General features: G+C 42.4%; 1 protein-coding gene across 1 annotated transcript; it reads left to right on the plus strand.

Moving 5' to 3' along the window:
- The first annotated feature begins 4,647 nt into the window (after positions 1-4,647).
- LOC308331946 (metalloproteinase inhibitor 2-like) lies at positions 4,648-5,542 on the plus strand. The gene has a single exon (XM_080787499.1). It carries the CDS (start codon positions 4,830-4,832, stop codon positions 5,451-5,453), a length of 624 nt encoding a protein of 207 aa, XP_080643625.1. The 5' UTR covers positions 4,648-4,829; the 3' UTR covers positions 5,454-5,542.
- The last annotated feature ends 5,469 nt before the right edge of the window (positions 5,543-11,011 follow it).

An 11,011-nucleotide genomic window follows, 5' to 3' on the forward strand; every position in this document is an offset into this window, starting at 1 on the left:
GTTTGGAGGTGCAGACAGAACAACTCAAGGTCTTTCTTCTGGCAGAGAAGTTGTCAAAGCAGATGCTTTGTGAATAAAACTTCAGCCCTGGGAATTGTGTTGTAGGAAGGCATAATCGTATTAGTTTGCAAATAACATTTTGTGTTAGTCCACAGTCTCACACCACAGGTTTGCAAATGTTCCATATGAAATATAACAAATGTATCTGCAGTTGAATGCGGTTGTAATATGTGTGTGTTGGTTGCAGATCATATAGCTTGTTTTACATTAACTCATAATGTTATATACAAATTTTGTTTGAAATATAAACTTATCCATCATTGAAATATAATTGTATTGAGTGACATTTTAAGTTACTGCACAATGTTATTCTAGCCCAAATTGGCCAATGCATTATAAAGTAAGTTGAATGTTTGAATTTGACACGCATTCTACACATGAAAGAATGCGCACGTAGTATATTGGAATAAACTATAATCAACCATGGGTTGAACTCTCAATGTTGCGTGCGCATTTTTTCATGTGTGCCATGTGACACAAACAACCAATAGCATTATTTGACACACCCATCAGCACTTTCACAGAAAGCGCTAATGTACACTATTTATTCCAGGATTTGACAAGTGACAAGTGAGAACATGGCAAGTGGAATGACTCCAACTGCGCGGGACAAATCGGCCATTATTGGCGACAAATTTGAGCTCCTCATGGTAAGTTTAAAGATTTATCCTGTAAATGTCGATTTAAATATGTATGTTAGTAATTCAAATGAGACTGTTGACCATGCTTATACTGTATTAGCCATGGTTCATGACTCTCGTATTCATATGAGAGTCAAGAGTTAACTGCACCCTGTTTTTGGCGTTTTAACTTTTACGTATATATAAACATTCGGATTTATTTATTTTTTCTTTGTTTCTTGTATAGTATCAGGTGAAAGATCCCCAAGTTGCAACTGATGAAGTGCTTTTCAACTTGGCGTGTATGAGTTCTGCAGCGGTGATGGGACACAACGCCCTTGAGTCTCAGTTGACTTATATGAGGCAGAAGATTAAATCTAATCGGCAGATTAGGAGGGGCCGGGGGTCTCGACAGCCGAGGGTGTGCCAAGCATGTTCTGATATGTTTCGTAAGCTATATTTTAAATTAGTAGAATAGGTTAGTTGTTAATTAATCATTTTGAATCAAGCTTAACACTATTCTATTGTATTATTTTTTATGAAACTTTAGCATTGGATGATGACATGGACGCATGTTTGGAGCAAGAAGGTAAACTATATTACATCCAGCATAGAATAGGCTTTCAAAAATGTCATTCCATGCCACCATCTGGCTTCTATTTGCTGTTATTGCCAAGCAATTTTGTCATAGGTTGAGGTGACACACGGTAGCATCCGGGTGGCACATTGTGTCCTTTCTTGTGTTCCAAACTGTCATAATAGACCTTATTAATTTTAAACAAACCCAATAGAGCACCGAAGTCCTGACGTAACTCGCTCATCCCGACGATTCCCCTGGTTCGCGGAAGTAATTTCTCTATGGAGAATAACATGGGGTGATCTTAATATCGTCTACTATAAGCGTTGTGGTCCAAAAATGAACAAGCTGTCTCTATTGTTAGGGAAGTGTCTCTGTATCGTTTGCAACAATCACTCACTCATATATGATATATATGCTTCTAGCGAAAATCTAACTAATTCAGCAGCAGTAACATTAGCGTTTTCTTTCAGTCAGTTGATTTTTCATATCCATGAGTGAAGCGGCCAGGGTGACATGTTTATTTTTCAAACACAGTTGTTATATGAGGCGATCTAAAATCGCCTCAATGGGGATTTCAATGCAAGTAAACAAATACATGAACTTGGGGACTGACGTTCTCTACTGAAAGTGACGTCAGACTTCGGTGCTGTATTGACATGATTCTATTTTATGACTATTTAGCTGGCCCAGATGGTGGTGTGGCGGCAGCAGCAGCAGCAACTTCAGGATTTGAAGAAGGTATTTGTATTAAATTATTACTAATAGACATAATCTAGATATTTGTAACGCATTTGACATGATTCTATATATTTTACTATATAGCCTTGGAAAATGCCACTGGTGCCCTGGACGTCTCCTCAGACTTGGAAGAAGGTATTAGCAGAGGCTCTACTTATATCAATTATAAAATAAAAAGAAATTGCTGTATTTTAACCAAACTCTTTTCCATTTTGTATTTATTTAGTGCTGGATATGGAGAGGCTGAACGAGGTTAAACATTAATAAAAATGTATACACTATGAAGTTGTTTGTTCAATTATTGGTATCTTAATCAAACATTTGTTCATGTACTAATGATTTATGTTGAGGTAATATTGGGAAATATGTAAATGTATGGACAATGGGCAGATCCTTCATGGATGTGCGTTTTTAATGTCAAGTCATGATGTAGAAATAATGTGCTGCTGCAATGTACTGCTGTAGCTTAGCATCCCGGACAGCTAATAGTGTGACTCGGGGTCAAGCTAGTACTGGATGTTTATGCTGTTGAACCGGAAGTGATATCGTCAGAGTCGATTTATTGTTAAAATGGCTTCCTATTTTCAGCAGAAGACAGAATGAAAACATTGTAACATTATTTCAGTATAACGTGCTTATTATTAGTTGCTTTGGAATGTATTTGCCATGCAAATTAAGGTCATAATAATGCAGATGGCATCGATGTAATATAGTGCGATAATGTACTTGTTTTAGCTATAGGATTGACGATTGATATCAATATAATGCTAACTGGTGTCGTTGTGGGGTTGCCAGGTTCTGCGAGAGAAATAAGCAACCCGATATATGAAAACGAGGCCAAAATAAACGAAAATAGCCGATCTACAAGCATTTAACAAAACCAATGTTGTCCCTGGCATATATTATTTGTTCTCCAGACAAATAATAATAATAACAGGCTAATATAGCTATCATATTTGTACTCATACTCAACATTTACATAGGCCTAATTTATCTGCTACTGTTTTTTGCCATTTTTTCATACTACAAAATGCCAAATAAATACAGTAGTCTATTGAAAAAAAAGAGGGATAACAGGCAAACTATCAAGATAACATTCTGTAATTGTGTAGACTTATTGGTACAGCCTATGCATTATTTTTCTTTAGAAACAAGGCCAATTAATTATAATAAGCAGATATGGCAACACTGCTGGTTGAGGAATGAAGGGAAAACATTGCCTCCTAAAGTTACAGATCACTGCTGAAATGCTCTAATTGGGGATTCTGGTTATTATGATAACCTATAACAGTAATTGATAATACATAACGATATGGTTACAGTAAAGGTACTAACAATACATTGTGTTAATAAACAATTTAAACTATACGCTATACTTTCTTTTTACCATGGGTTTGAAAAGTGCATATATGTTTGGTAATGTATTTTGTCTTACATTTTCCATTTTCCGTTGACCAGTTTTAGTTTGATATACAAGCGGACCATGGTCATTTTTCAGTTCTTGACATATTATGAAACTGCACATTTTCTTCTGTTCTGAGTTTGTGGTTTTTGTATTGTAAAACTAAATTAAACTAGTCCTTAATGTAACCAGGTAGACCTGTTACTATGGCAACATCAGCCAGGTGTTCCTTGTTTCAAATTAAGGGTGGGGTTTATTGGCTTACGCCAAATGTAGCAGGGGGGACTTATGAGGGATGCTTAATAATATATACTTAATTCCTACTAAACTACGCCACCTTTTTCTAGAGGGAAGTTCCTCTTTAACAATACAAAGCACAGGTTCGTGTGACCAAGATTAAACATGGAAATAAGACCTATTGCGATTTCAAACAAGGCATTTTATTCTCTTTTTGTTTTGTACTCATATTAAAAGTCAACATCATATGAAAAAACAAGACATACTATACTGTACCATATACTGTGGCAAACCAGGGGAAACAGCCAGGCCTATTCCCCACAGAATGAGGCTGGGGGAGGTGATAGAGGGAGTGTATCACCCGGTACAGATATTACAGCCAATGGGAGCCTGGACATGGACGCACCTGCCAGTCAGGCAATCACCAGAAGCTGTTAAAGGGCCGACGCCCAAGCTGTCTGGTGAGTGAGTCTGAAATGCTGCAGGAGTGAGGAAGGAGGAATCTCTGAGGCTGGTATGAGGGAGATCTCTCAAGTGACTGCCGACAGAACTCCTCAAGGGAGAGCCTGCAGCACCCTCCCCCAAACTAAGTCACTAGCTCTCTCTCTGTGCTCTACTCTACAGGACTGCAAGTGTGAAGCCTAAGCCCCTAAGAAGAGGAACCTTTCTGTTGACGTTTTGCCCCGTTTGCCCCTTTCCCCAAGACTTTGAATAAAAGACGATTTAAGTTTATGCTGCCTCTGACTCCGAGCCTTTTGCTTTATTGTGAATCTGTACCTGTTCTCCCCTGGGTTGCCACATATGGTGGAGAATGTGGGTATCCTCGGTCCAGCATTGACAGATTCACAATAAAATAAGTACTCGTGAGTGAGACACAGGGCGCAATGGAGAACGCCTTGACCCAGCTCATCCAGAACCAGGCCCAGCAGGCTAAGGGCATTGAGGCCTTACAGGAGGCCATGACTAAACTGGGCAGACACTTGGCCAAGTCCGGAGAGACAAAAACACATTGGAACTGAAGGAGACGTCTGTCTGTGTGTCTGCAGTCTGTTATAGAATGAACACATTCCTAAAGCAGGAGCAGTGAAGCAAGTGGACCCTCTTTGATGAGAGTAGTTTGAAACTGCGGACGGATTTGTTCTGATTTCTTTGTATTTTTTTGTTCATATTTTATAAACACACATTTCCAAACATGACTTGGACGGTTAGCAGTTGTTTTGTCCCCCTGGTCGTCCTGTTCCTTTGGCGGGTGGAAGAGATTGCAGAAGCGTGCAGCTGTTCCCCTGCGCATCCTCAACAGGCGTTTTGCAACGCAGATGTCGTGATCAGGGCAAGGGTGGTCGGAAGGCAAGAGGTTGATGCCGGAAACGACGTCTATGGCCATCCAGTCAAACGCATCAAGTATGACATCAAGCAGATCAAGATGTTCAAGGGTCCTCAGCAGGATGTGGATGCTATCTACACCGCACCCTCCTCTGCAGTGTGTGGTGTGAGTCTGGAGACCAATGGCAAGAAGGAATATCTTTTCACAGGCAAACTGGAGACAGATGGGACCATGCACATCACACTATGTGATTTCATTGAATCCTGGGAAGACATGAGCGCTACCCAGAAGAAGAGTCTGATACAGCGATACGAGCAGGGCTGTGGCTGCAAGATCACCCGCTGCACCTCCATCCCATGTATGATCAACTCCCCGGAGGAGTGTCTGTGGACAGACTGGGTGATCCAGAAGAGCATCAGCGGACCCCAGGCCAGACTCTTTGCTTGTATCAAGAGGAGTGATGGCTCGTGTGCTTGGTACAGGGGGTCGTGACCGCCCAAAAAGGAGTTCATGGATATCGAGGACCCTTAACTTCACCGACCATCACTGTTCTTCGATGTTACTGAGGATGTCTGCGATTTAAAATAACCTATACAAGCCCTATTGTGTTAATTCCCAAGCCAGATGGCACTGAGAGATTCTGCAATGATTTTAGGAAATTAAATGAGATCTCCAATTTTGATGCTTATCCTATGCCCAGGGTCGATGAGCTTATTGAACGGTTAGGCCCAGCCCGCTTCATATCGACCCTTGACCTCACTAAGGGTTACTGGCAGGTGCCCCTCACTGAGGCGGCCAGGGAGAAGACGGCCTTTTCCACCCCGGATGGACTGTACCACTACCGGGTCCTGCCCTTCGGGGTCCATGGGGCGCCTGCCACGTTCCAGCGCATGATGGACAGAATCCTCAGACCCCATCGTGAGTACTCGGCGTCTTACATTGATGATATTATAATTTACAGCAGTGATTGGACTTCCCATCTAGGACACCTGAGAGCTGTCCTGGGAGCCCTACGGCATGCTGGTCTGACAGCCAACCCCAAGAAGTGCCACCTGGGCCTAGAGGAGACCCAGTACCTGGGTTACACGATAGGAAGAGGCAATTTGAAACCACAACTCCGGAAAGTGGAGGCGGTAAAAATCTGGCCTAAACCCTCCACTAAGCGCCAGGTAAAAACATTTTTGGGCCTGATTGGCTATTATCAATGTTTCATTCCCCACTTTGCTACAATTGCAGTACCGCTAAATGAGATGACCAGGAAAAGCCTTCCGAATCAGGTGGCCTGGACGGCCGAGGCGGAGGAAGCATTCGCCACCCTCCAGAAAGCCCTGTGCACAGAGCCGGTGTTGAGGACACCTAACTTTAAAATACCCTTCGTTGTGCATGCAGACGCCTCAGGAACAGGCATTGGAGCGGTACTATCTCAGGGCCAGGATGGAGAGGAACACCCAGTGGTCTATATAAGTCGTAAGTTGCAGAAACATGAACTGAATTATTCCACTGTAGAGAAAGAGTGTTTGGCAATCAAATGGGCTCTACACAAATTACGCTATTATCTACTGGGCCGGAAGTTTACACTGGTGACTGACCATGCACCATTAAAGTGGATGTCAACAGCTAAGGACAGTAATGCAAGAGTGACAAGATGGTTTTTGGATTTGCAGAATTTTAATTTTACAGTTGAGCACAGGTCGGGCAAGGCCCATGGAAACGCAGACGCCCTGTCCAGGAGAGATGAGAGCTGCTGTTTTGTTGACGCTCCTGGCCTCTGCCTGGAGCTAGAAGGGGGGGTGTGTGGCAAACCAGGGGAAACAGCCAGGCCTATTCCCCACAGAATGAGGCTGGGGGAGGTGATAGAGCGAGTGTATCACCCGGTACAGATATTACAGCCAATGGGAGCCTGGACATGGACGCACCTGCCAGTCAGGCAATCACCAGAAGCTGTTAAAGGGCCGACGCCCAAGCTGTCTGGTGAGTGAGTCTGAAATGCTGCAGGAGTGAGGAAGGAGGAATCTCTGAGGCTGGTATGAGGGAGATCTCTCAAGTGACTGCCGACAGAACTCCTCAAGGGAGAGCCTGCAGCACCCTCCCCCAAACTAAGTCACTAGCTCTCTCTCTGTGCTCTACTCTACAGGACTGCAAGTGTGAAGCCTAAGCCCCTAAGAAGAGGAACCTTTCTGTTGACGTTTTGCCCCGTTTGCCCCTTTCCCCAAGACTTTGAATAAAAGACGATTTAAGTTTATGCTGCCTCTGACTCCGAGCCTCTTGCTTTATTGTGAATCTGTACCTGTTCTCCCCTGGGTTGCCACAATACACTTGGCTGGTGTACCGGAGGAGGAGCACAGCAGCATGGAATAAGGGCATTTCTATATTCATTCACCAGGCAGCCAGTATGCTGATACATTTAGGAAAGCCATGCCTTCAAACTCTTGTCCTCCTCAGATACGTCAACCTTACAGCAAGCTAGGGGATCCCCTGAATGAAGTAGCCCAGCCCTTTTAAAAATGTCGCAATAAACCCCACCCTTAATTTGAAATAAGGAGCACCTGGCTGATGTTGCCATAGTAACAGGTCTACCTGGTTACATGACATATGTGTTAAGAATAGACAATTTCTTGAATTTTAGTAGCCATTTATTTTTTGATCAAAGTTTTTTTATTACTTTTTCACACATGAAAATATTGCATAACATTTTTCGAACATTTTTCCCCCCTCCCCTCCCCTCCCCCCAGAGTTCACGCTCCGACAGAGCCACAACCCTAGTAGCCTTTTTTTTTTTAATTGCAGGACTGAAGTCCCATTTTCAAATTGTTTATGAATAGGTCATTTCCTTTATCAGTGAAATGAAACCCGTCTGGAAGAAAGTGGCTGTCATGGGGGAATGTGGAAATGTTTTTGTGAAGAATGATGTCCCCATGGAGTTGTGACATGAATTTCAGGATGTACTGGTTTACAGAGATCCTGGCTTTATTCAGCTGTGTCGGCTTCAACGCTCCTCTCCATTTTTGTCTTGGGGCCAGGCCCGAGAACATTATCTTGGTCGCTGGGCATGTTTCTTGTATGAACTTCAGGTCCTTTTTTATGATCTGGATCAGATCCCATTTTCGGGTCTTTCCCAGGTCATTAGCCCCTGCGTGGACTAGGAGGATTTGTGGTGGGTGCTGGGTTAGTAGTTCCTTTTTTAGTTTTGGAACAACATCCAACCAGGACATCCCTCCTTTCCCCATCCATGTTATTGTTGTTCCTGCCAGGCCTAAGTTGCTGCCAAATAGTTCCTGGGCTCTACGCTGAGCTCTGACAATCAAACTTGAACCTACGATCCAAATAGATCCATCTGTTAAGAAAAGAGACATCAATAACATTATTGAAAAGAATATATTCAATCTATAATTCAATATACAATTCTTCACAAAATGTTAAATTGATTTTAATGAACATTAACTACTGTGTTTTTTGTAGTGTATATTTTTTCTTTTATGTTCATGTTTTGGCAGATATTTTAATTTTTTTAATAATGTACTGTACATTTCAAACATTTTCATTTCACCAAACTTACTATTTTCTGGACAAACATCTTGTGTTGTCGGTGTAGTTGCATCCATCATGGTATCTATAGTAGCCTATATGGGAAATAGAAGTATATTGAGGTTACTTTGCCAGCACTTTTTTTAGAATCATTTAGATGATTATTATTTAGCCTATACCAAGTAAAGTGTAATCTGTTTAGGTATGTTTTTTGCAGCTTCTAAATAGTGGCATTTGCAAAACTAAACCTGGATATTTAACAAATCAGAATGATAGAATAATGTTTGTATCTGCTGCAGATCCAGGTGCTATTTACATGAGGATGGTGTTCAGATAAAATGGCAAAGTCCCGTTGCATTCTCATTTGAGAACGCACACGTTATGCCATTATGCTATAATGTCGCTAGGTGGCGATAACGGGCTGCCAAATAGACAGGTCACACACGTACAAGAATAACCCCTTCACGCAAGCCTGCGCAACACGGCTCCGTCTATTTGGCAAATCTAGAACTTCCTGTTTGAGAGCTAGCAAATGTAAGTCATCCGGTGCTTTCAGAACAAAAGTGTAGTTAATTAAAGAATGATTACGTTACATTATTAGTTTATTATTACATTACACGTATTGTAAAGACACACATTGGGCCTGATTCATTAAAAAGAAATACGCCACCGTTACACTGTGGTGGAAACAGATATCGTATTTATCCGTCCGATCAAGCTACGTTGAGATGACGTGTTATTCAGAGAGCGGTGTGTACCACAGGTGCGCTGGCGTATCGCAGGTGTATGTCATACTGAATGCAGTGGGTGCAAAGTGATCGGAAAAGCACCCGACAACCTCATTTGCATTGATCCACGCCCCATATCGCACCATAAAAGGCTTCAAGCATGACTCAGCAGACAGCAGTTTGGTCTGTCAAAAAAAGAAAAAAGGCTTTGCAGCCGCAGACTATGCGGCTTCACAGCCGCGGTCAATGCATGAATATAGCCCGCACTCTATTAATATGTCCACAACGGTGCGTGCTCCGCTGCTGAAACAATATAATTATAATTTATTTAATTAAGTTCGGGACCAAGGCGGGTGCTGCACTCATACCTTTGCACTTTGCAGTCAGAGGTAAAACATAGGCTATCCTATCCGATATTTAAAATATCGGATATATGCAATGCAAAAGTCGTCTTTTGAGAGAGAGAGAGAGAGAGAGAGAGAGGAGGGCATGGCTTGCGCGATAAAGAACAGTAGCCTACAAGCCTATACATTCATAAGTGAATAATTGGGATCCTCTTGTCTGAAGAATTTAAGAAATTATAATCCAGTGAGTTTAGCCAGTGAGTTAAACTATTCTGTGTGTGGCATCCATGCATGTGATCAATATCAATACATGATTATAAAGTCTGTCCTTCATATTTGCAAGCACGGGAGCAGCGCATGTGGAGCTGCGGAGCGGACCGTTGCCCCGTCGGCTAGAATGCTGTCGGAAAAAAGGCCGCCTCCCAGGCTAATGTGGTCTTCTATTTTTTATACAGGGCTATATAGCCCATTCATTTTCCAATGTGAATCGGATCGGCAGCACGCTGCTGTCTGCCCACCCCACACACACACACACACACACACACACACACACACACACACTGCACACACACACACACACACACCGACCGACAGTCAACTGACTCAAGGAGCTCCGTAACAAAACAATTTCAATAGGCCTGCCGCCTACTGCAGGCATTACTACACTAAACAATGTTGGATTCGTAGTGCAGAATGCAGATAAGCCTATGTGTTCTTATTATAATTGTGAGTTTGTTTTTTAACATGCGCGAGAGCCGATCTACAAGCTCACAACCGTTGCACTGCGAGTAGAAAGCTGTCAAGTGAGAAGCGCAATCGCGCATGCTATAGTAATATCCTAATGAATAAATAAAAAGGTGTCGGGCTTGCAGGGGCAGTTTCTGTATGGGGAAATGCATGCATTTAGGCATACAAGTGCACTCAGCTTTTATTATATAGGCTATCATTTATTTTGTGCTGATCGACCAATATGTCATGGGGACACATGCCTACATATTTTATCTGAGATTTGGGAACAATTTATTGATTCAGCATGAAGACTAAAGCCTTCTGAATAAATCTCACGTGTATGCTTCCGCAAATGTCTCCCGTCTGGGCCGTCTCCGCCACCTAAAGACGTCCCGTGGGAATTGACGGAGTTTCCGACCAACGTACGTGAGCGTCAAGTTCACGGCCATTTCCATGAATTCCAAATTAATGTGGGAAATCCACGTAAATGCCTTTCCGCTAGCTTCACGTCATGTTATCACCGTAAACGTCGTTGTGAATCAGGCCCATTATGTTTCTGTGTAAAAATAAGTAATTAAACAACACAGAAACATAATGTGTGTTTTATAGCATCATTTAAATGCTTAGTTTTGTGGATTCACCCTTTTGCCACACGGAGATGGGATAAAACAGCGTTGTGAAAGATTTCCACTCTGGCAGCAGCAAAGGATACTTTATTTTGACG

This window comes from Protomyctophum bolini (genome assembly GCF_963924005.1).
Source record: "Protomyctophum bolini genome assembly, chromosome: 17".
Lineage (NCBI taxonomy): Eukaryota > Metazoa > Chordata > Actinopteri > Myctophiformes > Myctophidae > Protomyctophum > Protomyctophum bolini.

What these genes read in the sequence shown, in the direction of transcription:
- LOC308331946 (XM_080787499.1), top strand. Translation starts at nt 4,830, where the DNA reads ATGACTTGGACGGTTAGCAGTTGTTTTGTCCCCCTGGTCGTCCTGTTC.